The sequence below is a fragment of the Microtus pennsylvanicus genome, chromosome 22 (genome assembly GCF_037038515.1).
Source record: "Microtus pennsylvanicus isolate mMicPen1 chromosome 22, mMicPen1.hap1, whole genome shotgun sequence".
Classification (NCBI taxonomy): Eukaryota; Metazoa; Chordata; class Mammalia; order Rodentia; family Cricetidae; genus Microtus; species Microtus pennsylvanicus.
The window spans coordinates 36126330-36153708 of record NC_134600.1 but is presented as its reverse complement, the minus strand read 5'-3'; the positions used below and the strand labels follow the sequence as shown (position 1 = coordinate 36153708).

Here is a 27379-nt window from a genome sequence, read left to right as displayed (position 1 = left end):
GATGAGGTGGGATATCTTATACAGATGATGACACTGGACACAGGTGCTCTTTCCCAGAGAGACTTCTTAATGAGAGCCACTCCCACCATGCTTTCAGGCCACTATGGCCGCCACTGCCCATGCTCCTTCTCTGATGCTTCCGGCTGGGGCAGCTGCCACTGCTGCTGCTCTCCCTCCCTCTGACATTTCCTATCTGGGGATTAACTTTCTAAAGTTAGAATTTTATTGCTGTGAAGAAACACCATGACCATGGCAATTCTTTTTTTTTTTTTTTGAGTGAAATCTCATGATTTTATTGTCTTCATAACAAGATCAGCTTAGAACTGGATCACTTGGCCCTTTCTCTTCTTATCACCACCCAGTTCAAAATGCTTGCATCTCTTAATAGCCAGCATCCTCTTAGATCTGCAGTTGGGCTCCACACATTCCAGTCTCAGCACAATCTTCTTTGTAGTTTTTGCCTTTTTGCGGAAAATAGGCTTAGTCTGCCCACCATAGCCACTCTGTTTCCTGTCATAACGCCGCTTTCCCTGGGCATACAAAGAATCTTTGCCCTTCTTGTACTGGGTCACTTTGTGGGGTTGGTGTTTTCCACATTTCTTGCAGAATGTACGGCGGGTCTTAGGAACGTTCACCATGTTGGCGGGTGCGATATCGGCACAGAAAGCGGCAATTCTTTTAAATGAAAACATTTCAATTGGTTTATTCAGTTTCTACTTCCAAACCAAAGCACGAGTTGGACATGATACAACCTGTGAACAAACACTTTCTAGTAGGTCTTCTGTAATATGTACTTGCCTCATGAGACCTGCAGCAAAGCTCGTGTCACTGAGAGTTCTTAAGAGTCTCTAGAGTCTCCTGAGTTGGAGACCGTTGGGCATCTTGCAGGTCCTTAATCAAGTAATTTTAGTGTACATTGAAGGCTGTGGTTCGTTTACCTGAAGTGTGTAGTAAACTCTGTGTGTGTGTGTTTGTGTGTGCATGTGTGTATTTATATATGTGTACAGGTTGTTCATCTGTGTGTGCCTTTATGTGCATTCGTGGAGATCAGAGGAAGATGTTGAATGTCTAGCTCTGTCACTCTGCCTTGTTCCTTTGAGACCCGTCACTTACTGAACCTGGTGGCACTCAACTGTTTTTGACTGGACTGACTGGCCAGCTACCTTTTCTTCTGTTCTCCCCTGTAGTTAATAGGTGCATGAAACTACACCTTGCCCTTATGTGGTTGCTGGGATCTGCACTCAGAACCTCATGTTACCATTGCGAGAGCACTTACCCGCTGAGCCATCTCTCCAGTTCATGTACCATACTTCAAAAATTCTAAAACTGCAACTAAGCGTTGGCCTTTTATTCCACTCTACACTTTTTGTGAGTCACTACCTAAGGCAACACTTTAAATACAGTTCCTCATGGTATGGTGACCCCCAACCATAAATAAAATTATTTCCTTGCTAATTCATAACTTTAATTTTGTTATTGCTATAAATAGCGATGTAAATATCTGATATGTAGGATATCAGATATGCAACCGCCAAGGGGGTATCCACCCACAGGTTGAGAACTGTTGATCTAAGAGTAAGTGTTACTTTGAATGTTCTGATGTTCCTTTCTGGAACCTTCCATACATACCTGCTATAAAGCCCTATTGAATAGCAACAATAAGAACATGATTTTTTCTTCTTCTGTCTCACGATCTCTGCTCTGACTCTGCCTAGGTTCTCCTCTTGCAGTTCTTAAGTCATTCTTTGAGGAGCTGGCAGCTTTGTAGTGTTTCATCACTATACCATTTCTTGAGAAACTGTTTCAACACAGTTGTGGTCTGACTTGGTATGAAAACATGTTGTTTCCTTGGACACGTCTTCATGAGACCCTAATTAACTATTAGGACCTCCCCTTTACTCACAACAGTCCCCTCCAGCAGAGCACTGTCATGACTTCTGATCTCCTTTTTACTAGTATGAAATGTTCTTGTGGTTAAAGATTTTGTTGATCTGATAGCATTTGAACTACCTAAGTGCGCTAAATACTTTTCTGTTTTGACAAAGGAGTTCTCTTGAAATTGACATTGTGAAAAAGCCAAGAGGAGGTGACTCATACCTTTAATTCCGGTACTTGGGAGGAAAAGGCAGATTGATCTCTGAGTTCAAGGGAAGCCTGGTCTACAGAGTGAGTTCCAGGACAGTCAGAGCAAACCAAACCAAACCAAACCAAAAAATTCCAACAAATCAAAAAGGCGGTATGTAGATGCTCTGTGTGAGGGTGACAGACCCAAAGGACTTGTAAACTCTAGAGTCTAGGTTTCTTATTTCCTTGTTAAGTCTTAAAATTGTCCCCTGATGTTCTTAGCAGTGTTTTAGTGGCACACAGATTATATATCTGGAAATTGAAACAGTGTCTTTGAAAGCCTGCTATAAGTAATAGTTTGTGAACTTCCTTTCTGAACATTCTAACTTTGCACATGCATGTCTGCTTTCCATCTTTGGGAAGTATAAACTGGCTGGATTTTGATGTTCTAAATTTTAATGCGGTTTTACTGGCTTTATATTTCATTCGTTTTTTTCCCCCAGAGTACACAATTTACTTTATTACAGCATAAGCTTCTTCTTTACCATTAAGAAAAAGTAGCACTTAGATAATGTGAAAATTATCTAAGTCTGTCCTGTGTCAGGGACTTCATTAGGGAGGGGAGGGGTTTCTTGTTTGTGATTTTTTTTTTTGTTTCTGTTTTCTCTTTTTCTTTTCTTCCTTTTGCCTGCCTTCCTTCCTTCCTTCCTTCCTTCCTTCCTTCCTTCCTTCCTTCCTTCCTTCCTTCCTTCCTTCCTTCCTTCCTTCCTTCTTCCTTGTTGTCTATAGTAGAGGCTGCTTCATTGGCATCTACTGGTTAGAGGCCTGGGATGTTGTCACTGTTCTGTATTTAGTACAGTTCGTGTCCTTTGGGTTATCTGGTTTTATTTTCCTTTAAAATGGTGTTGTGTATTCTCCAGTGTGGAGAAGTGTGGATGAAACAAAGACCTTGTTGGAGGTTGGCAAACTCCTGAATTTTTGAAGACAACCATGAAGAAGCCTCTCAAGCCTGGTATCACAGTATCTGGAAGAGTGGTGCTTTGTGGACATTTTGCTTCTTAATGGACCCTAAATTACGAACTGCTTGTTATTTCTTCTCTGTTTTATCTTTTGTTTGCTCGACAGAAGTTCAGAGACAAATGTCTGTCTCGCTCAGCTCTGCAGGTGAGCAGAGGTGCCTTCTTTGTCAAGCCATAATAGCATTATTCTGTTGCTTTTCTGGGCCATTTCTTCCTTTAAATTTTGTGTTTTGTAAGCTACGATAGTTGGAAATAAAACGTTATATACATCAAAATGTTATTTTGTGTATATATTAAGAAACTAATATGACTTGTCAGTTAAATACTCTTTTTTTAAAAAATTTATTTATTAAAGATTTCTGTCTCTTCCCCGCCACCGCCTCCTATTTCCCTCCCCCAATCAAGTCCCCCTCCCTCGTCAGCCCAAAGAGCAATCAGGGTTCCCTGCCCTGTGGGAAGTCCAAGGACCACCTACCTCCATCCAGGTCTAGTAAGGTGAGCATCCAAACTGCCTAGGCTCCCACAAAGCCAGTACGTGCAGTAGGATCAAAAACCCATTGCCATTGTTCTTGAGTTCTCAGTAGTCCTCATTGTCCCCTATGTTCAGCAAGTCCGGTTTTATCCCAGGCTTTTTCAGATCCAGGGCAGCTGGCCTTGGTGAGTTCCCGATAGAACATCCCCATTGTCTGAGTGTGGGTGCACCCCTTGCGGTCCTGAGTTCCTTGCTCATGCTCTCTCTCCTTCTGCTCCTGATTTGGACCTTGAGATTTCTGTCCGGTGCTCCAATGTGGGTCTTTGTCTCTGTCTCCTTTCATTGCCTGATGAAGGTTAATATTCAGGAGGATGCCTATATGTTTTTCTTTGGGTTCTCCTTATTTAGCTTCTCTAGGATCACTAATTATAGGCTCAGTGTCCTTTGTTTATGGCTAGAAACCAAATATGAGTGAGTACATCCCATGTTCCTCTTTTTGGGTCTGGCTTACCTCACTCAGGATAGTGTTTTCTATTTCCATCCATTTGCATGCAAAATTCAAGAAGTCCTTGCTTTTTACTGCTGAGTAGTACTCTAATATGTATACATTACATACTTTCTTCATCCATTCTTCCATTGAAGGGCATCTAGGTTGTTTCCAGGTTCTGGCTATTACAAACAATGCTGCTATGAACATAGTAGAACATATACTTTTGTTGTATGATAAAGCCTCTCTTGGTTATATTCCCAAGAGTGGTATTGCTGGGTCCAGGGGTAAGTTGATCCCGAATTTCCTGAGAAACCGCCACACTGCTTTCCAGAGTGGTTGCACAAGTTTGCATTCCCACCAGCAATGGATGAGTGTACCCCTTTTTTTCCACAACCTCTCCAGCAAAGGCTATCATTGGTGTTTTTGATTTTAGCCATTCTGACAGGTATAAGATGGTATCTTAAAGTTGTCTTAATTTGCATTTCCCTGATCGCTAAGGAAGTTGAACATGACCTTAAGTGTCTTTTGGCCATTTGAACTTCTTCTGTTGAGAATTCTCTGTTCAGCTCAGTGCCCCATTTTATAATTGGGTTGATTAGCCTTTTATGGTCTAGTTTCTTGAGTTCTTTATATATTTTGGAGATCAGACCTTTGTCAGTTGCGGGGTTGGTGAAGATCTTCTCCCAGTCAGTGGGTTGCCTTTGTGTCTTAGCGACAGTGTCCTTTGCTTTACAGAAGCTTCTCAGTCTCAGGAGGTGCCATTTATTCAATGAGGCCCTTAATGTCTGTGCTGCTGGGATTATACGTAGGAAGTGGTCTCCTGTGCCCATGTGTTGTAGAGTACTTCCCACTTTCTCTTCTATCAGGTTCAGTGTGTTCGGACTGATATTGAGGTATTTAATCCATTTGGACTTGAATTTTGTGCATGGTGATAGATAGGGATCTATTTTCATTCTTCTACAGGTTGACATCCAGTTTTGCCAGCACAATTTGTTGAAGATGCTCTCTTTTTTCCATTGTATACTTTTAGCTCCTTTATTGAAAATCAGGTGTTCATAGGTTTGTGGGTTAATGTCAGGGTCTTCTATTCGATTCCATTGGTAGACTTCTCTGTTTTTATGCCAATACCAAGCTGTTTTCAATACTGTAGCTCTGTAGTAGAGTTTGAAGTCAGGGATGGTAATTCCTCCAGACAATCCTTTATTGTATAAGATTGTTTTGGCTATCCTGGGTTTTTTGTTTTTCCATATAAAGTTGATTATTGTCTTCTCCAGATGTGTGAAGAATTTTGATGGGATTTTGATGGGGATTGCATTGAATCTATAGATTGCTTTTGGTAGAAATGCCATTTTTACTATGTTGATCCTCCCAATCCAAGAGCAGGGGAGATCCTTCCATTTTCTGGTGTCCTCTTGAATTTCTTTCTTCAAAGACTTAAAGTTCTTGTCAAATAGATCTTTCACTTCCTTGGTCAGAGTTACCCCAAGATATTTTATGCTATTTGTGGCTATCGTGAAAGGTGATGCTTCTCTGATTTCCCTCTCTGTTTCCTTATCCTTAGTGTTAAATACCCTTTTATAAAAGAAAAATAGTTTGTGAACGGTTAGCAGAAACCGTGAATTCACAGTTATCTTGGCGTATGTTTGGTAAAGGTAATATTTGGTAGGACTTGTTGAGAAAGCAGCTAGAATTAAGAACCTAGAAACCAGAAAGAAATATAAACAAATAGTACAGTAAAAACTTTAACCTTGCCCAGAGAGAGGTCTGTGGTTCATTATTGTATTTTGTAAAATGAAACCTTTCACAAAATTTCAATGTCGTTTTTGAAAAATACCTTAGATCAACCAAATATTTTACCTAAAGAATATGAACGTGACCTCTGGAGGATGTTGTCCTCATTTTTAGCTGTTGCTGCCTTTTAAACTAAGGCTGTCCTCATAAGCAGCTGCAACTCTGTAGCTGTCAACAGGAGTTTGGCTGCAAGAGTTGCAGCCTGGGGAAATTCTGCCTACATAGGGAACTTATCTAAATCTCTTTCCCTCTAAAGAACTCAAGATTCAAAAGTTGAGGCGGAATCAAGCAGCTCACCTCCTTGCATCTCCCAGGAAGTTCTCATGCGGCTCCCCTCATCCCTCTCTTCATCCCTCCTTAAAAACCTCTCTCCATCTGACTCCTCCCTTAATCTTCTGGTCAGCTACTTGCCTACTTTGCCTCCTGTTCGCACTTGAATTTTATTTAAACACATCTTTGCATCATTAAAAAAAAAATGTTCCAGAGCATAAAGAAAAGTAACACACCATAAAATAATATTCTACAACAGGAGGAACTGAAGATTTGGTTTAGCTTGAGGCAGTCAGCCATGTCTGCATGCCAGAGCCCTAGGAGCAGAATCAGAATGTGAGGCTTCCGTGAGCAGTCCTGGTAGGAAACGTTCTGTGGTAACTCTTGACTTCACTAGGTCAGAGCATGTGTCAGGTTTAGTGTCAGAGCTCTCCCTGATTTCCCAGGCTTATTTTAATCCTTTTGCTGTAATAAATTGTATTATGATAGCTTTTTGTGAGTTCTTCTTGCCAATTATTTATCCTGAGTGCAATCTTCAGGCACCCATTTCTCTGTAGTTAGGATGTAAAGAGTCTCATGGGCTATTCTTGTGAAAGACTTGATAGATAGAATAGACTTGTAAAGGCTGGTAAATGCATTAAAATTGCCTTTTAGCGAGGCTGTTAATGATGAGTCTTTGAGAAATTTTATGGACTTAGAGAAAGCACAAGTAAAATGCAAGTGAAGTCAGGACAGCAGGAGAAGAGCCAAGCTTTGTGCTCACCTTTCTGTACACCAGATTCAAAGTACAGATAGCATTAGTATGATTCTGAGTGAAAGTTTGAGTGCATTCAACTGTATAGTCTGGGTGTCGGGTGGTTTTGTGCGTCAGCTTGACACCAGCTAGTCATCAGAGAGGAAGGAGTCTCAGTTGAGGAAATGCATTCCTGAGATCCAGCTGTAAGGCATTTTCTCAGTTAAGTCAGCAGCCTGACCCATGGTGGGTGATGCCATCCCTGGACTGCTGGTCCTGGTTCTGTAAGAAGGTGGTTTGGACCAGCCATGAGAAGCTATAGAAAGGAAACTAGACAGGAATTTATGCCAGGAGCTTTGACAACCCCAGCCATGTTGTTTTAGGAGGAATTGTGGAAAAACTTTAACTTTGGGCTGGAAAAGCTGTTGAGTGCTTAGAGCTTAATGAGCTGCTCTTTGGGAGCTTGGAAGGATGCTGAGAGCAGACCAGCAGGGTTCTCCCCTGATCTCTGCCCCAGTTCCTGTTTTCCAGGGTTTCGCCTTGAGTTCCTGCCTTGGCTTCCCTGGGTAGACTGTGACCCAAGACGCATAAGCCACATAAACTTCTTACTTTCCAAGTTATTTTTGATCATGGTATTTTTCACAGCACTAGAAGGTAAACCAGGACAAGTTTCAGAAGTCAGTTTTATATTCTATACATATGGGGAAATTTTTAATTTTAAAATAAAGAAAAATATGCTTAGTTTGAAAAGCCAGGAAGATGCTTTAATTTTAAAAGTTTTGGTTATTAAATGAATGTTTTTGATTTGTTAAAATCCTCAGTATTTCTCAGTATTTATGAACTGGATTTTCATCCAACTAAGACTTTTTTATTCTGAAGTTGGTTATGTTTCTCCTGTTCATAATTTGATATATTCTACTTCTATTTATCTAGAGCGTAATTAAGAACTAAGAAGTTAGCCCTAAGTCTTGGAGCTCACCCGTGTCCCAAGCTGATATTTATAAGTGTATGTTCTTAATTAATCAGTTGGTGATTAATTGCTTAATTATGTGAGGTTGTTTAATTATATAAAATTAATGATCTCTTATAATGCTGCTATTCTACTGTTTCCCACATTACAAGTAAGAGGAGGTAAAGAACAGAAAAGACAGGGCTGAAGTGATAGGTCAGTGCTTAAGAGCACTGACTGATCTTGTAGAGTCCTGCGTTCAGTTCCTAGAATTTCCAGGGAGTCTGATGCCCTCTTCTGTCCTCTGGGAATACCAGGAATGTTCGTAGCATGCACCCATGCAGATAAAACACTAATATAAATAGTAAAGAAATTATAAATTTAAAAATCCATAAAGATATTAAAATATGAAAGTTGCAAGGACTAACAAATGTTGAACCAGGTGTAGTGATAAAAATTTGATATAAAGGTGGCGTGATCATATATTAGATAAAATATGAAAACGCACTCACTCACACACTCCCCATCTATTTTTTTCCTGTAGATAATGTTTTTTCAGGCTAAGGACAAATGACATAACAGTGTTTTTCATAGAACAGTGCTATAGATTATTCTGTCAAAGGAATACTGAGAGAGAAATGGTTATATCTCGTATTTAAGAAATAATTGTTTAATCCGAGACTTGGAGGGAATTAACATACTTAAACATTCATCAAAATCATATATTGAATTGCATGTGGGCACATATAAGAAGCTTGTAACAAATTCCTATGTTAAAAAAAGAACAGAAACCTGAGAACTGTTGAATTTACATAGATTATTTGAACTAGAAAGAGATTTTAGAACTGGGCAACATTCCAGACCAAACATGGAACAGAATGCCCCACTCTGTCATATTTATATCAGGAAGAAAAGGAAGCGGCAAATAGAAATAGCCTGATTGCCTGCAGTTGGCATTTACCTTACATGGCCATGTTTGGCAGCCTTCAGCCTCCTGTTTCCTGAGACCCAGTTTTTCTGTTGCGTGGATGCACTCTTAGGCTGGGCTACAGTTTGGCTATACATCCATCATACGAGGTGATGTTTTAGTTTGTGGTATCTACTTGGGAAAGTGTAGAGAGACTGGTTTAGGATAAATTAATTTTGTTTCAATGAGACTCAAGTAAACCTATAGACAAGGGATTTTAAAAACCTACCCATTAGCCATTTATGAGCTGATGTTACCTAATGTGCATTTTTAGAATTCTTAACAGCCCCACCTGAGTTCCTTAAAAATGTGTCTAAAGCAGCCTGACTTTGTGGTACATGCCTGTGATCCCAGCCTTTGAGAGGTAAAGGTAGGGGGATATTTTGAGGGGGGAGGGGAAGAGGAGAGAGGTAGAGGAGAGAAAGAAAGAAAAGGAAAATAAACGTCAATGTGAGTATGTTTTAGAAAATTTTTATTGCATCCACAAAACTGTTACAATGACATATAAAACAAATTGTTTATTTAGCATCGTCTCCTGTCTAACCCTAATTTATAAGGACAGAGCCAGCGGAGTCCCTTAATTTCTTAAATGTTTGTGAATACCATGATCGCTTTTCTTGGGTCTTGTAATGTCACGCTCACTATATTTTCTGTTTTTCTTAAGTCCATGTTTTTTAAATTTTGCAGACTGGTAAAGTATATCCTGTGGGTTTCTTTTTTAGCATTATTATTGGATGATACTACTTGAGGCACATTGGAATTATTGACTTTCTCCTTGTCCATAGGTTTTAAGAAAAATAGTGTGGGAAATTCTTCTAAGAATTTGCTGTGCTAATTTCTCCCCCTAAAAAACAAAGTCTAAACTCTTTTATAATTGGGAAGAATCTCCTTAGCTGAACCCCAGTGTACCTTTTTTTCTTAACGTCAAACAGAACTACTTACTTCAGTTAAACATGTCTCCATGATTTCTTCATGCCACCCAGTCTTTTGTAAGGCCCCTCTCTTGTGGGGTGTGTGTGTGTGTGTGTGTGTGTGTGTGTGTGTTGTTTTCAGACAGTCTCGCTGTAGTCCTGGCTTGCCTGGAGTACTCACTGTGTAGAACAGGAAATTTCTACCTGTCTCTGCCATCCAAGTACTGAGATTAAAGGCACATGCCACTAAAACCAGCTGAGTTGGGGGCTGGAGAGATGACTCAGCGGTTAAGAGCATTGCCTGCTCTTCCAAAGGTCTTGAGTTCAATTCCCAGCAGCCACATGGTAGCTCACAACCTGTAACGAGATCTGGTGCCCTCTTCTGGCCTGCAGGCATACACGTAGAAAGAATATTGTATACATAATAAATAAATATTAAAAAAAAGACCAGGTGAGTTTAGCTTATATTTGAAGAGAGCACTCTCTCCAATTGTCATTTTACACAACAAAGCAAACCTCTGTCTCATCCATGTCTATCTGCTTGTTCTTAAGTTTTTATATGTTCTGTGTATCATGGTTCAAGTACCATGCCCAAGGTGCTGAGGATAGTGTCTCCATAGAAAGCCTGTTCTCCCAAGAGTTTACCATCTCTTGGGGAACCTAAGGGTGAAATAGCAGAACATAAGATGGCTTTATTGGGGGTGGGGTAAAGAAGAAAAGTGGAAATGCTTCTTAGATGTATACTTTGCATGAATTTACCCTGAGAAGAAAGTAGTGATATTCATATCTTAACACTTACTTAATCACATACTTGGGAAATTTTACAAATAAGTATATAGAATACAATAGGCAGGCAGATGAAGCAGTTATACCATTGAAATAATGCTAAGTCATTTAAGGATTAATAGAAATCTGTACAATTTGGGAAAGTATTGTTTCTAGGTTTCTTAGTCATCAAAGCAAGAAAGGCAGTATAGTTTTAAGACTGTTTTCACAAGACGGAAAACTAGCAATTTTTGTATGACAACAAGATTTTATTTTCTGGTGGAAAAAGGTAATAAGAACTAAGAAATTTTAATTCTTTTACCCTGCTATAGGCATAAAAGCTTAACATATTACAGTTTTATATACATGTTTGCAGAAGCAATGAGATTCCTAGATCAGAAGAAAGGACTTGGCTCACAGCTAGCTACTCGAGCTTCATGTTTATGGTGATACTTCTGGCTTCTCAAAACTAAACCTGTAGCATGGGGGCAAGTGAGCAGGATACTCACACAGTGGGTTTCTGCTACATAGAACTAGATTCAGGTTTAGAGATCCTTATCTTTTAAACAGTACTATACAGCATCTCCTTAGAAGAGACACTTCTGCCCTGTGGCAGTTCTCCAGTGGAATTGTGTCTGTTTTTCAGACTTGTTCACTGGAGAAGCCTTGGAAACGGACTAGAGATGGCCCTCAGTGTCTTCAGACAATGTGCACAAGTGAAACCATATACTCTTGATGCTCTTATATTTCATAAAATAACACCATAGTACTGCTCTTTAGCCTAGTTCACTGTAAATGTAAGGTAAAGCTAGACATGGTTGTGCCTGCTTTTAATCCTAGCACTTGGAAGGCAGAGGCAGGTAGATCTCTGAGTTTGAGGCCAGTCTGTGCTGGAGGAGAGGACCCCTTGTTTGTCCTGGCCACCCAGCTAGCTTACACCCAAAATACACAGAAACTGTATTAATTAAAACACTGCTTGACCCATTAGCAGAAGAACCTTCTACACCAAGTCTGGTCTATAGAGTTCTTGGCCATGCAGTGCTACATTGTGAAACTCTGCCTCAAGAACATAAGGGAGGGAGGGACTACAGCAAAGTGTTATTACTGTCGTTATTTATATCAGGTTCCAATGATGCACCCTTCCTCCCTTGACAGTCCCTTAACACAGGGCACCTACTATCTCTCTTCATTTTAAAGTGTTTCCAGGCAGAGTTTGAGGGTGGAGGAAGGGTACTGAGAAAATGGGTAGTTGGGAAGTAATTAAGATGTACAGTACACAATTCTTTATACACAAACTATTGATGTACACAAAAGTATGTAGAGTTGAAAATCTAATTCAGCAGCTGGGCGATGGTGGCACACGCCTTTAATCCCAGCACTCGGGAGGCAGAGGCAGGTGGATCTCTGTGAGTTCGAGACCAGCCTGGTCTACAGAGCTAGTTCCAGGACAGGCTCCAAAGCCACAGAAAAACCTTGTCTCGAAAAAAAAAAAAATCAAGTCAAGAGTACATCTGTCTGCACTTCTTGACTACAAGGGTTCTGCAGTTTGTTGTCTTTTTCATATTTCATTAAAATAATCAAACAAAAAGCCTAATGAGAATTTATAGGATATTTTTCTACTTAGAAAGAAGTAATTTTAGCTGTTTGGTGGCACACGCCTTTAATCCCAGCATTTGGGAAGCCGTAGGATTGAGTTCTATGAGTTCTACAGAACAAGTTCCAGGATAGCCAATGCTACAGAGAAACCTTGCCCCATCCACCACCCCACTCCCCATAAAATAATCTTGAAGCATTATTATTCAAGCATTTTAATCTGATTGTTATTCACTGCTTTCCTTAATGACATTAGGAACCAACAAAGGATGTGATGAGATAACATTGCTGATTTCCTGAGATGTGCAATTTCCTTTTTTCCCTTTCAGGTGGCTATCATCCAGTGAAAATTGGAGACCTCTTCAATGGTCGGTACCATGTCATTAGGAAGCTAGGATGGGGGCACTTTTCCACCGTCTGGCTGTGCTGGGACATGCAGTAAGTGTTCTTTGTTATTCTGTGCTCCTGAGTTTTAAGACAGTGTAGTCAAGAGCCATCCTGACCTGTGGTAACAAGTTAGGTACAATTTAGCAATTTAGCATTGGCCCCTGCCGCCAACTAGACTGGTCCCCTTCAACCTGATCTTACATTCCTTTGCTTGTATTTTGTTTGTTTGCTTGCTTTTCCAAGACAGGGTTTCTCTGTGTACCAGCCCTAGCTGTCCTGGAAGTCCAACTCTAGTAGATCAGGCTGACCTCAAACTCAGAGATTCACCTGCCCCTGCCTCCCGACTGCTGGGATTAAAGGTTTGTGCCTTTTGTTTATATTTTAAAAAATACTAGGTGAGCTTTGTTTGTGAGCTTGTTACTTTTCTAGTAGTTCATATCAGAGAAAATCAATACAAATTGAAAATGTATAGACCTTTCAATTCAATATTTTGTGACCTTATTTTAAAGCCACATTCTATATTAGGAAATGTCACTGTTTCTTAGCATATATATTTGTGTGTAGTTTCTGTTCATGCACATACATGAATTAAAACAATTGTAAAAGACTTCCCCTTAGTGTTTGTGTTTGCTGTTTTCTTGTCTACTCTATGTTAATTAGAATTGAAACAACAAAGCATAAAAGATATTGTTTTAACCTATGATCCTCTATTTGTGTCATCCAAATTTGAAAAAAGGCTATTTTGAATTAAAATTTATTACTGTATATGTGTGTGCATGATGTCTGTATCGAAGCCATTTGCCATTGCATAAAGACAGCTTTGTGGAGTCATTTCTTTCTTCCACATAGGTTGTTTACATAGGTTCTGGGGGATCAAATTCAGTTTGCCATGCTTGCCTGCAAATGCCTTTACGTGCTGAGCCATCTGGATGGCCTCCAAAATACCATCTATTTGTCCCTCCCTCCCTCCCTCCCTCCCTCCCTCCCTCTCTCTCTCTCTCTCTCTCTGTTTGTGTGTGTGTTTCAAGACAGAGTTTCTCTGAGTATCTCCAGCTATCTTGGAATTCTCTCTGTAGACCAGTCTGGCCTTGAACTCACAGAGATCCACCTGCCTCTGCCTCCCAAGTGCTGGAGTAAAAGGCATGTGCCATCATATTTTATAGGAAAGCTTATTGAAAGCCTCAGTGTTTTGGCTACTAACTTGGCTACACCTCACTGTAACAGTTGCTTCATTTGCTAATTTGATAATGTAAATAACAATGCTTTTTTTTCTTCTTCTAAAGAGGGAAAAGATTTGTTGCAATGAAAGTTGTAAAAAGTGCCCAGCATTATACAGAGACAGCCTTGGATGAAATTAAATTGCTCAAATGTGTAAGTAATCAACAAATATGAATGATGTAAAAAGGTGACTAGCTAATGCTTTACTCTTGTGATCTCTGGATTATAACACATTTTTTTTTTTTGCTTTTACTTCTTAAAAATAGTCTTATTTCTGGTGCCTATAAACTTTTTAACTCCTGCTGTGCCCCCTCTGTATAAAGTTTATAGGGTCATTAAAGTTATTAAGTATGTACCTCTCCTGCTCCGATTGGCTTAAAAGGTTTTTCTGGGTGATACTATATTAAAGAAGATTTTTTTATAAGTTCAAATATAAATCTTTTATTTGGGAAAAAAAAACCTTGTTGATTGGTATAGTAAAAAGCTCCATTTATTATCATCATCACCATCTAGACTTTATTTAAGTATGTGTCTGTACTCATCAGATGCTGGCTTCTTTGTAGCTGTAGTTACTGGCTGCTCAGCTGCCACACGTGGGTGCTGGGAATTATTGAAGTCAGGTCACATGGAAGGAAGAGCAGTACACATTCTTAACTGCTGAGCCATCTCTCCAGCCCCAACCTCCATTTTAAACTTCTGTGGTGGTTGGACATGTGGTACACATTTGTAATCCCAGCACTCAGGAAGCTGAGGCAGAAGGTGTGCTGAGATTTAGGCTATCTTTGGCTGATAAACAGCATTTCATTTGGGAAAACCAAGAATGGAAATAAGAAATTCAAACTCCTTTGTTTTTTATTTGTCTACCTGTGTAGGTTCGAGAAAGTGACCCCAGTGACCCCAACAAAGACATGGTGGTCCAGCTCATTGATGACTTCAAGATCTCAGGCATGAATGGGATACGTATCCTTTACTCTTTTGCTTTCTGAATTATAACACTTTTTTTTGTTTTTACTTTTTAAAAATGGAGTTATTTCAGGTGCCTGTAAATTTTTAATTGCTGCTGTGCCCCTCTGTATAAGGTATTCAGGGTTATTGTAAAGTTTTTAAGTATGCCTCTCCTGGTCTGGTTGGCTAAAGCTTTATTTTATTTTTTAGACTCTTTTGGATGTATTAACATCTTAGAAACATAAAAATACTGACTTGATTTGGAATAGAGTTAACTATTGTATTTATTAATTATAGAAAATGAGATTTTACATATTTTTGTAGCTGTATCTACTGTATGTAATCTAATAATGCATATAATGTCTTCATTCTTCTATTACTGTCCTTTCGTCTTGTTCCCACTATACTAATTTTTTTATTTGATCAATCTTTATTTTGGTTATCTATATATAATACTATTGACATTTTAAAATCATTGTAGTTCTTTCTTTGCAATGGTAGATTATAAAATATTCTAGTACTTTTTCTTTATAACCACATGCATGACTCATGAATATTAGTGCATGTTATGGCTAAGGTCTTCTGTCTTTTCAGGTCTTTTGTTATTTTTTTTTATATCTTTTTGGAGCAGATCCAACATTTATTGTCGTATTTGACTTTCTGAAACTTCAGAAACCTTATGTCAAGGCCTCTATCTCAGTTAAAGCCTAAGAATTACATCCAGGGGGCTGGAGAGATGGCTCAGAGGTTAAGAGCATTGCCTGCTCTTCCAAAGGTCCTGAGTTCAATTCCCAGCAACCACATGGTGGCTCACAACCGTCTGTAATGGGGTCTGGTGCCCTCTTCTGGCCTGCAGGCATACACAAAGAATGTTGTATACATAATAAATAAATAAATATTTTTAAAAAAGATTACATCCAATGTCTGCACCTTCTTTATCATGATCTTTTGGAGGAAGAAAATTCCTAGTGTAACAGGTCTTTCTTTATATTTCTCCTAGAAATCTCAAACCCAGCATGGTGGTTCATGGCCATAAATCCCTGCACTCTTCTTGAGGCAGAAGACTCAAGAGTGCAGGGTCAGTTTTACCACCTAGCTAGCTAGAAGCCAGCCTCAGTTACATGAGACCCTGTCTCAGCAAAGAAACCAAAACAAATACTGGGAAGTATAAAACCCTGCTGACATTATCTCAGCATTTGCCCCCAGATGACTCCTGGTAGCTGATAATCTCCTAAACAGTAGGCGAGCAGGTAGGCAGATGATCATCACCACAGTCTGAGTGCTCCCTAGTCCATAGGAGCCTTTCTGCTTAGGGCAGGGCAGCTACTCATTGAGTTTTAAACTTGTAGAGCTTTTCCTGAGAGGAAGAAGAAAGGAGAGATTCTTTAGAGAAAATACAGGATATTTAGAGTTTAAGAGAAACACACACACACACACACGCCTCCTTTTCCTAACAAGTAAAATGCTAAGAACCTATCCTAATCTGGGTACGTCAATGCTTTGAGGAGATTTGGTACTTATTTTGGAAACCCTAGGGTTGGGCCCTGTATCTAACTTTAGATTTTAGTTCCTATTTTTTTATAATGAGACTGGGAAGTAAGACTTCATCTTTTCAGCCTGTGGTGTATAAGTTCTTTAACAGAACAGAAACATGTACAACTTTTTCACCAAACTATTTATATAAATAGCTATCCATGGTAAATCCATGGGTATTATAAAAATTGAGTCAATAATTTTGTGATGCTAACTTCAGCAGTAAGCCTCTAGCTATGAACCAAACCAGAACTACTTGACAATTGTGAACATCTTCAATGTGTATGATCTATTTGCTGACTCATGTTCTAGAGCAGTGCTTCTTAACCTTCCTCATGCTGCAACCCTTTAGGACAGTTCCTCGTGTTGTGGGGACCCCAACCATAAAATTTTTTTGTTGCTACCTCATAACTATAAATTTGCTACTTTTATGAGTTGTAATGTAAATATTTGATACACAACCTCAAAGGGGTCAAGACCCATAGTTTTGAGAGAGAATCACTGGTTTAGAGGGTCAGGGATTGGGCCTAGCGCTACTGGGTTTGTTTTTGTTGCTGATTTTTTTTTTTAAGATAGGGTTTTTCTGTGTATCGCTGACTGCAATGGAACTTACTCTGTAGACTAGGCTGGCCTCAAACTCAGAGATGCCCCTGCCTCTGCCTCCCGAGTGCTGGCATTAAAGGCGTAAGCTACTACCACCCAGCATAGAGCTTCTGTTTTTGAAAAATCCACTGACTGGCGCTGTAAAGATAGATTCGCAGTTAAGAGAACTGGCTGCTCTTCTAAACGACCCATGTGTTTGATTTCCAGTGCCCATGATTCAGAACATAACTGTCTGTAACTCTGAGTCCCTCTTCTGGCTTCTGTGGACACTAAGCACACATGTGCTGCAGAGACACACATGCAGGCAAAGCACCCATAAAAATAAAAAAATAAAGAGCTAAACATATCAGTTAAAAAAGAAATAAAAAAAAACCCACCACTGACCACTTAGTCTAATTGAATCAGTGAACTCCAGTGTCAATAAAAGACGACATCTTTGAAAAATAATGTGGGGCTGGGCAGTGATTGCACATGAGAGGTGGAGGCACATGGATTTCTGTGAGTTTCAGGCCAGCCTGGTCAGTTTATTTAGTGTGTTCCAGACCAGCCACTCCAAAATAAATTAATTAATCCACTGCTCTCACAAAACTGTGCCAAGTATAGTTTGAGTGGGCTTTTAAAAAGGTGGTTGCATTTTATTACTGAAAAAGAAACAAAAAGCAGTACACATTTCTAATAAATGTGGGCTTTTGTTTCTAAAAAATCCACTGTTCTTTTGCATAAAATAATATTCCATTGTGCATATGCACATGCATATATTTTCTTTATCAGTTCACACAGTGGTGAATGGGTAGGTCATTTCTGTATCTTGACTGCTCGTGGTCATGCTACAGTGAACTTGGAGTTATTGATACCTGTTTGAGACCTTGATTTCAGTTCATTCGGGTGCTTGTATGGCCTTGAACGATAGTGATGTTCTCATAATTATATCTTGACCTCCAAATGTGCCAACTGTACATTGAAATATATTAATTAATTAATTAATAGATTTTCATTGAGACAGGTGTCTTATATTGCCTAGGCTGGTCTTGAACTCACTGTGTATCTGAGGATAATCTTAAACTTCTGACACTCCTGCCTTCACCTCCCAGGTATTGAGATTACATGTGTGTGTCATTTTTTATTTCCTGAAGGAGACTGCTATACACATTGAATAATATATAGTATATGATTGTCTGTAGTGGAAAAAGTCAGATCTTGTGTATTTAAGTGAAAACAGCAACTGATCACCTGATAGTATTAATATGGTATTTTATTAGGAAAACAATGTTTTACAAGTGATACAATGAAGTCGCTTTTAGTGACCACCTGCCTTGAGGAAGTGCATCCTCAGATGCTCCTTAACCTTATCCCAGATGTCTGCATGGTCTTTGAAGTACTTGGCCACCATCTCCTCAAATGGATCATCAAATCCAACTATCAAGGTCTCCCAGTTGGTTGTGTGAAGAGTATCATTCGACAGGTGAGATTTCAGAAAGCAACCCTACCCCTGTACAGAACAATCCCTCCCCTAGTAGCCAGTTTGGTTGCTTTCAACGTGTATTTTAGTTTTTTAGTTTTTAATGAAGAAATTAATGAATCAACAACTGTTGAGCTGTTATCAAATCGATTATGACATGCATCTCATGTTAGAAAGGAAGGCAATATGTGATCACTGCCATTCATCTCTTGGCATATAAGCCTTTGTAAAGATAAATGATGGGGGGATTTAATCAGAAATTATTGTATTCTCTATAGTTGGCACAAAACATTCACTTGGTTTCTGGGAATATAATTAAGAAAAAGCAATTTATTGTATTGCTTTTTTTGATAGATGAATTAGTTGTTTGTGGTAAGTATAACATAGTGTACCTGTATATGAAAATATTAGGTATCACACAGTAAATATCAGTGTTTTTGATCTTGGCCATTCTTACAGGTGTAAGAAGGAATCTCAGAGTTGTTTTGATTTGCATTTCTCTGATGACTAAGGATGTTGAACATTTCCCTAAGTGTCTTTCAGCCATTTTAGATTCCTCTTTTGAGAGTTCTCTGTTTAGGTCTGTACTCCATTTTTTTTTATTGGATTATTTGTTCTTTTGATGACCAATTTCTTGAGTTTTTTGTATATTTTGGAGATTAGACCTCTGATTGATGTGGGGTTAGTGAAGATCTTTACCAATTCTGTAGGCTGTTGTTGTGTCTTGTTGACTATGTTCTTTGCTCTACAGAAACTTTCCAGTTTCAGGAGGTCCCATTTATTAATTGTTTCTCTCCATGTCTGTGCTGCTGGGATTCTATTTAGGAAGTGGTCTCCTGTGCCAATGCATTCAAATGTACTTCCCACTTTCTCTTCTATAATGTTCAGTGTGGTTGGCTTTATGTTGAGGAGAAAAATCTTTCTTTAAACGTTTGCTGTTAACATGGTGTTTTGTTTTGTTTTGTTTTTTTCTTTTTTTTTTGGTTTTTCGAGACAGGGTTTCTCTGTGGTTTTGGAGCCTGTCTTGGAACTAGCTCTTGTAGAGTAGGCTGGTCTTGAACTTTTTATGAAAATATATAATGCTGTCTTTCTTACTTTTGGTCTTTTAGTGTTTTATTAAGGTTTAATTGTATTTTTCCATATGAGGTTTTACACGCGTTTATGCTAATGTGTGGCTTCACAGGCATGTTGAGGCCTGAAATTGATGTCAGAAATCACCCTATATCATTCTCCATATTCCTTGAGTTGGAGTCTTTCAGGTAAATGTAGAACTCTCCAGTCGGGCTAATCTGGCTAAGAATTCTGGGGAATTCCATGTTCTGCCTTCACAGGAGAGTCCTGCTTTCCCCATCTGACAGCACATGGGTTTCCAGGGATCCAAACTGAGGTCCTCAGGCTTACAAGGCAAGCATGTGCTAAGTCATCTCCCAGCCCAGGTTAAGCTTATTTTAATTGAGGATTTTTACCTTGGCTTTTGTTCTTTGTGGTGCTAGGGATTGACCAGGGCCTTACACAGTAGGTTAGGGCTACACAGCCAACCCAAGCCACTTACTGAAAGCACACACACACACTCACACACTTTTCAAGTCAGGGTTACTTTGTGTAGTTTCAGGACCTGTCTGTCCTGGAACTAGCTCTGTAGACCAGGCTTGCCTTGAACTCACTGAGGCAGAGATCATCCTACCTCTGCCTACTGAGTGCTGGGATTTAGTGTCTGGGCTACCACCGCCCAGCTTTGTCAACTTTTGGGGGTTTTGTTTGTTTGTTGTCTTATCCATTGCTCCGTGGGTAAGAACACTTGCTCTTCTCACAGAGGACCTGGGTTTGTTTACCAGCACTGAGTGGTGGCTTATGATCATTCTTATCTCCAATTCCAGTGTTCATGTGTTCTGATGGTACCAGGCATCCATAAATGTAATCAAAATAGTCACATACATAAAAATGAACAAATCTTTAAAAAGTGCCATGTCTCTTCATAGAGGAATACTGTTGAGCAACAAAAGGAAGTAAATAACTGATGTTTGCTACCCAGCATGAGCCTCAGTCTTTATGCTCATTACTAGAGTGCTTTGGGGTAGGGGGATGGCTCAGTTGGTAAAGGGCCTGCATAGGCTTACGGGCCTGAGTTCCGATTCCTAGCACCCTCATAGAGAAAGGGCCTGGTGTAGTGATGTGTGTCTGTGATCCCAGCACTAGTGAGTCAAAGCCAGGCCAGCCATTCTACCAGATTGGTGAGTGCCAGGGTCAGGAAGAAAACCCAGTATTTTTTATTTAAAGAAAGTAGAGGGCTGGAGAGATGGCTCAGTGGTTAAGAGCATTGCCTGCTCTTCCAAAGGTCCTGAGTTTAATTCGCAGCAACCACATGGTGGCTCACAACCATCTGTAATGAGGTCTGATGCCCTCTTCTGGCCTGCAGGCATACATGTAGACAGAATACTATTACAGATAAATTGTTATACATAATAAATAAACATTTAAAAGAAAAAGAAAGTAGAGAGCTATTGAGGGACATACCTGATTTTGAGCCCCTTGCCTCTGCACATATGCATATAAGTGAATGCACATCATGTGTTTTCCCAAACACACAGGCAGAGACCACTTGGTATGAGTCACACACATAGTTTAGTGTTAGGACTGTAGGAGTGGAAGGGGCATATGAAGTCACTGCTCAGAGTGTGGGATTTCTTTATGGAGGAGGAAATGATTCTGAGTTGTGCACTTAAAACATTAAATCATATAGATTTGAAAAATTTTAAAGACATATATAGATATTTATTCATTATTTTATGAGTGTTTTGCCTCTGTGTGTGTAGTATCTGCAGTATGTCTGCCTTGTGCCTGCAGAGGTAAGAGGGTGAAAGTGGACCTGTTAGAACTGGAGTTACAGATAAATTGTTATTAAAGACATATGGAGAGATTCATTTGGGTCTGTGAGCATGAGTCCCAAAGTGATGCACATTGGTTGCCTATAAGGAAATTCTTTTTTTAAAAGTAAACATCCATCTGTGCTTATAAAATTGTATTCCATTTTACACATGGAAATAATATGTGGAAAAATTGTAGATTTCGTGGTGAAATAAGTTACATAATAAAAATACTAATAAGTGCCGGGCAGTGGTGGCGCACGCCTTTAATCCCAGCACTTGGGAGGCAGAGGCAGGCAGATCTCTGTGAGTTCGAGACCAGCCTGGTCTACAGAGCTAGTTCCAGGACAGGCTCCAAAACCACAGAGAAACCCTGTCTCGAAAAACCAAAAAAAAAAAAAATACTAATAAGTCCTTTCTTATTTTACTATGACCAGGTTCTTCAAGGGTTAGATTATCTACACAGTAAATGCAAGATAATCCACACTGACATAAAGCCGGAGAACATCTTGATGTGTGTAGATGATGCGTACGTGCGAAGAATGGCGGCCGAGGCTACTGAGTGGCAGAAAGCAGGTGCTCCTCCTCCTTCTGGGTCTGCAGGTGAGGGAGCTGAGCCCTCATTGCTTCAGTCCACTTGGGGGCTGGAAGCTTTCAGACTTATGCCTTGGGGACAGTTGAGTTTGATGTGTACATATTAGTAACTTTTTCTAAGAGTTTGGATACTGAAAATAACTTTTTTTCCCCAAGAAGATGCCCTAGTTAATTTATTTTTAATTGTTTGTGCTATCTTTACCCTCTACTGAGCATGTAAATTCTCAGCTGTTGTTTCATCTACACAGGAGCATAGGTAGCAGGTTTCTTGTAGCCTACCTGCAGTCATCTGAGTTTTTTCTGGCTTAGGTTTTATAAAACTCTTTTTCCTCTCTAAAGTTAATGTAGTTGCCCCCATCTCAGTCTGACTGATACATTTGGTATTAGCTGTGAAAGATCGAGGGATGTGGAGTGGGAAAGGGGATCAGGTCATGAGCATTAGCATAGTTTTTCTTCTGAATTTCGTAGAATTTATTGGCAGTGAGGAGCTGGCTGTGCTTTCAGTGCAGTTACATTGCCTGTGTGCTGGTACATTGCTGAACAGATGTGCAGACTACAGGTCTTGTGACCTCGTCAACGGCCATCGTGATGGTCTTAGCTCATGCAAGCAATTCACAGTTTTTATGCTTGTAATGCTGACTTTTAGACTCATTGCTGAATGTGCTGTGCTGTGTGATTTAACTCTGTGATGCTTTCCAAGTAGTTTTTAAACATAGCTGGGTGCCTTCTCTTCTAAAATGTTCATTGCCTTGTTTGTGAAACACATTTGGTTCTATGACTGACTTATAAACTCTTCTTCCATTTCTTTTTCTTCTTTCTGCTGTTTTCTCAATTTTCCAGTCATTGATTTGAGAGAGGCTGCAAGATGAGTGACTTTATATATGAACAGCTTCTCCTGTGTCCTGGAAGAGTCAGTCATGTGCCTGCATTGCATAATCTTTTTCTAGGTTCCTATCTTTAGAAATCTCAAAGGTTTAAGTGTTTTGAAGTTGTGAAGTTGGGTAGTTATTAGAAGACAATATTATTTCATGTTACAAATCAGATTGTCTGTTTTTCTCTGAATACCCATTTTGTTTTGTTTTGTTTTAGTGAGTACGGCTCCACAGCAAAAGCCTGTAAGTATTTTTACATGTATATTCAGCATGTCAGCAGGGACTTTTTACTAGTTAGCTTCACAAATTATATAGCAAATGTTGTAGTCTTAACTAATTTAAAAGTGGACATATTTATAAGTGCTCCATATCTGCTACCCACTCCCCCAAAAAAGAAAAACCTTGGGTTCAGGTATGGGAATAGCAAAGCTACTGCAAGACCAGTCTCCTCCTGTGTTCTCTGGGCTGCAGTTGGCCAAGTTCAGTGAATTGCAAGGTTTTAGATCAAGTTTAAAAGAATCTTTTAAAAATTACTTTTGCTTGACCTCCAAGTATCTTATTTTATAGCTAGCTGTTATGTGTGAGTGGGCATTCTCTTTTGTCTTGGAAGAGAAATTCAAGTCTGATAAGTTGTTGCCAGAAAAATCTAAATCACTTTCATAGTTCTACCCTGATTTAAGGATTTGGACTATGATGCTTTAAAGGTTCTCGCTGCTGGTTGCCAGTGCTTTCTAAGGTATATGGCTGTAGCTGGAGGTTGACAAAACTGTGGCTTTTCCTTTTTTGTCCTTTTATATTATATCATTATTTATGAAAATTAATGTTATATTGGCTGTTGATGACAGCTTGGTTTAAGAGCCAAACTCAGTGCTGTTGGCCACCTGTCTTGGTAGGTGTTTGTGTTGTTGAGGAGCGAGAATGTCTGGATAGAAGAGATTCTTGCTAAGAGCAAGGTCTTTCAAGATGCTCAGTTCTCCTAGACTTTCTAATGGAAGTTATGCACCTTCAAGGGGAAGCCCAACAAAGTATAAGCACAATCCTACCCTAAGGCAGATCTTCTGACAGTTTGTGACTAGAACTAGAACTAGAGCAGGAATTTGCCGTGTTGCCAGCACTTATATTCTTGAATAGTGTTTTAAGAAGAAGCACCTGATATATGGTATTTTCTTACCATGTTGTAGATAGGAAAAATATCAAAAAATAAAAAGAAAAAGCTGAAAAAGAAACAGAAGAGGCAGGCTGAGTTGCTGGAGAAACGCTTGCAGGAGATTGAGGAATTGGAACGAGAAGCTGAGAGGAAAATCATAGAGGAAAGCATCACTTCCGCCATACCCTCCAACGAACACGATGATGGATATCACCCAGAGGAGAAACTAAAGGAAGCAGTGCTAGAGGAGGTGACAGAAGATGAGGCAGCAAAGGATAACGGTTAGTATAACTGAGCAGTAGGAAGGGCTGTTGGGCCGGTGTCCCGTACCCCACAGCTTGGCTCCGTGCTGCTGTCTCAGATAGGAGAGCGACTTTCTCTAACTCCTGTATTCCTTTTGTAAAGTATCTGCTAGGCATATGTTAACATTTCGAAGTAGGCTGTCAAAAAGCGGAGAAGGAAGTCTGAGAAACATAGTGTCTTTTTCCTGTTGATGATGACCCCCCCTTTTTTTTCTGTAATTAATGTTTGCCTAGCTTTAATGCACCTCAGATCTTATTCTGAAACGGCAGAGGAATCAGTTAAGGAATGGAAAAATGGATCGGTAGTCTTGGAAAGGAACCAAGTTTTGTTCCTAGTACCGCCTGGGTCATGTAACTCTGGCTCTAAGGGGATCAGAGGCCTCTGGCCTCTAAGGCCATGCGCGTGTACACACATGCACACCACACGTTTAAAATTAAAATCTTAAAGATCCAGTACAGTAAGCATCTCTGAAAAAAGCAATGGGGAGGGACTGAAACAAAAGTCCAGTTTTACTCAGAATTTTACCCCAAGAGCTAACTTGTTCCTGAAAATAGAAGGCTAATTATTAAATAAGCAGAAAACAAGATTTTGTGGTACGCTAAAAGCGTCTTTTAGTTGGATGTGGTGTTAATCGCACCACTTAGGAGGCAGGTTCAGTTCAGCTCCAGCCTGGTTTACATAGGGAGTTCCAGGACAGTCAGAGCTACACAGAGAAATCCTGTCTGTAAAAACCAAAACCAAAAAAATACTAAGTATCTCTTGTTGCAGAAGCTAACTAGTACTACTGTGCAGGAGAGTCATTATTCCTACTCTAACTAGTACTAACTAGTACTACTGTGCAGGAGAGTTATTACTCCTAAGCTGACTAGTACTAACGTGCGGGAGTCATTACTCCTAATCTAACTAGTACTACTGTGCAGGAGAGTCATTACTCCTAATCTTACTAGTACTAACTAGTACTACTGTGTGGGAGAGTCATTATTCCTAATCTAACTAGTACTAACTAGTACTACCATGCAAGAGTTATTACTCCTAATCTTACTAGTACTAACTAGTACTACTGTGTGAGTTATTACTCCTAACCTAACTAGTGCTAACTAGTACTAACATGTGGGAGAGTCATTACTCCTAATCTAACTAGTACTAACTAGTACTGCTGTGCAAGGAGAGTCATTACTCCTAATCTTAATCTGATATTTTTTAAGGTGAAGCTGAAGACCAGGAAGAAAAAGAAGATACGGAGAAGGAAAATGCTGAGAAGGATGAAGATGATGTTGAACAGGAACTTGAAAACATAGACCCTACATGGATGGAGTCCCCTAAAGCCAACGGCCATATTGAAAATGGTCCCTTTTTATTGGAACAGCAGCTGGAGGATGAAGAGGATGATGAAGATGACTGTGCAAACCCTGAGGAATATAACCTAGATGAGCCAAATGCAGAGAGTGATTATACGTATGGCAGTTCCTATGAACAGTTCAATGGTGAATTGCCAAATGGACAGCATAAAAATCCAGAGTTTTCCACGTCATTATTTTCTGGGCCCTTAGAACCTGTGGCCTGTGGCTCTGTGCTTTCTGAGGGATCACCTCTCACTGAGCAAGAGGAGAGCAGCCCATCCCATGACAGAAGCAGAACAGTTTCAGCCTCTAGTACTGGAGATTTGCCAAAAAGTAAGTATCCCTTTGCATCTGCTTTCCCTGGGCAGAGTCAGGCCTTTGATAAAGGGGAGAAGATATGTAAATAACCACCAACCCTTGAGTTTCAGTACTTTCATAGTCAAGAACACATGAAATGCGTTAGCAGCGTATCTATCGTGTGTCGTCAGGGTTTCTCTTACTCTCTGAAATCCTATCCCTGAACATTTTCATTTATTGCTTTTTCAGTGACGTCGGATACTTGAAACATCTTCACCACTAACAACCTCATAGCTTGCTACATACAACCCTTTTCTAGCTGGTGGTAGTAGTATCTTTAGGGGTTGTTTTTTTCTAGTCAGGGGAACACCTGCAGTTTTCAGCTATACTAAGAGACAAGTTATATTTTATTTGATGGTTGTCCTTGTTTATATGATTCTACTTTTGATAAAGCATGATGGCAGATTACAGATTGGATCTTAGGTTCTTATCTGTCAGGGGCCCTTTCTGCAGACCCATATTTTAGGAGCAAATACCATGTAGCTAACTGCATATTAACTTAAGGAAGGAAAGATTGGATATCACTGTTAATGTCCATTCTGACCCTTAGTGGAAAAGTTCAGAATCCTCCTCTGCCCTCTGCTGCCAAGAGTGTTTTTAACACATGGCAAGTAATTGAGCCAACCCACGAAATGGCAGAAGATTCTACAGCCTCTTCAGTTGCAGCAGGCCAGCACCTCTGTTACTCACGGGCTGTAATTAATCGTCCCACTTTGTGTCTTGCTTACGTGGCAGTGCATGGTTTATTGCCTCACCCTTGTTTTAGCCAGGGAGTGGTAGAGTTCACATAAAATAAATACAGGTTCATTCTGAGCAGGGACACTAGTAACTTGTATCTTCTCTGCTTTTATTGTGTCTATTGCAGCTTGATTTTTCACACATTTACATATTTATATGCAAAGTAATTTATGCAATAGCTTTTCATTATTTTGCGCATGACAATTTAGAACAGTGGTTTCAAATATAGAAAATAAAACCCCATCTTAAAATCTAATCATCGGGGCTGGAGAGATGGCTCAGTGGTTAAGAGCATTGCCTGCTCTTCCAAAGGTCCTGAGTTCAATTCCCGGCAACCACATGGTGGCTCACAACCATCTGTAATGAGGTCTGGTGCCCTCTTCTGGCCTGCAGGGATACGCACAGACAGAATATTGTATACATAATAAATAAATAAATATTTAAAAAAAATCTAATCATCATGGGACTTTAATTTCTTAACCTCTTTGTGCCTCAATTTCTTCTATTAAAGGGAAGCAACAGCCACATTTAGTGTTGTTACTATTGAAAGCAAATGCTATGTATTATTAAATTCAGTCCCTGTACCTTGGTTGTTTAAAGTCCCCTAACAGGCATACTCTTTACTGTTCTGCCAGATTGATGGTATCTGAGGCTCAGGCACGGTGGGCAGCTCATGGGTTTTGTTTACTTGTTTGATTTCACCTACCACGTTGTTATTCACTCATCTGGTGAGCAAGGGTAGTTAGGGATAGGTTAGGGCATTATGAAAAACAGAATTTATGCCGGGCGGTTGTGGCGCACGCCTTTAATCCCAGCACTCTGTGAGTTCGAGACCAGCCTGGTCTACAAGAGCTAGTTCCAGGACAGGAACCAAAAAGCTATGGAAAAACCCTGTCTTGAAAATAAAATTAAAAAAAAAATTTATGATTGTAATGAGTGAGTAAGGGATGGTTCTAATTTAGGCAAATCTAAAATTCCATTGCAAAAAGTTAACT

General features: G+C 39.7%; 2 protein-coding genes across 10 annotated transcripts in view; one reads left to right on the top strand and one right to left on the bottom strand.

The window, feature by feature from the left end:
* The window catches only part of Srpk2 (SRSF protein kinase 2), a 170477-nt gene that overhangs the window by 124355 nt on the left and 18743 nt on the right, over nt 1-27379 (top strand). For 6 of the 9 annotated variants that reach the window (XM_075955887.1, XM_075955883.1, XM_075955891.1 and 3 more), the window contains 8 exons: nt 12354-12462; nt 13695-13782; nt 14502-14589; nt 18066-18172; nt 21471-21636; nt 22717-22742; nt 23681-23927; nt 25155-25622. In XM_075955887.1, the coding sequence (XP_075812002.1) occupies nt 12354-12462; nt 13695-13782; nt 14502-14589; nt 18066-18172; nt 21471-21636; nt 22717-22742; nt 23681-23927; nt 25155-25622 (1299 nt within the window). The remainder of the gene's footprint in view (nt 1-12353; nt 12463-13694; nt 13783-14501; nt 14590-18065; nt 18173-21470; nt 21637-22716; nt 22743-23680; nt 23928-25154; nt 25623-27379) is intronic. The other 3 variants (XM_075955888.1, XM_075955884.1, XM_075955892.1) reach the window with 1 other exon arrangement.
* On the bottom strand, nt 273-667 carry LOC142839738 (large ribosomal subunit protein eL42). The gene has a single exon (XM_075956014.1). The coding sequence runs from the start codon at nt 636-638 to the stop codon at nt 318-320; it is 321 nt and encodes a 106-aa protein (XP_075812129.1). The 5' UTR covers nt 639-667; the 3' UTR covers nt 273-317.

Excerpts from the sequence above, each read along its gene's own strand:
- LOC142839738 (XM_075956014.1), bottom strand. The coding sequence starts at position 638 with ATGGTGAACGTTCCTAAGACCCGCCGTACATTCTGCAAGAAATGTGGA.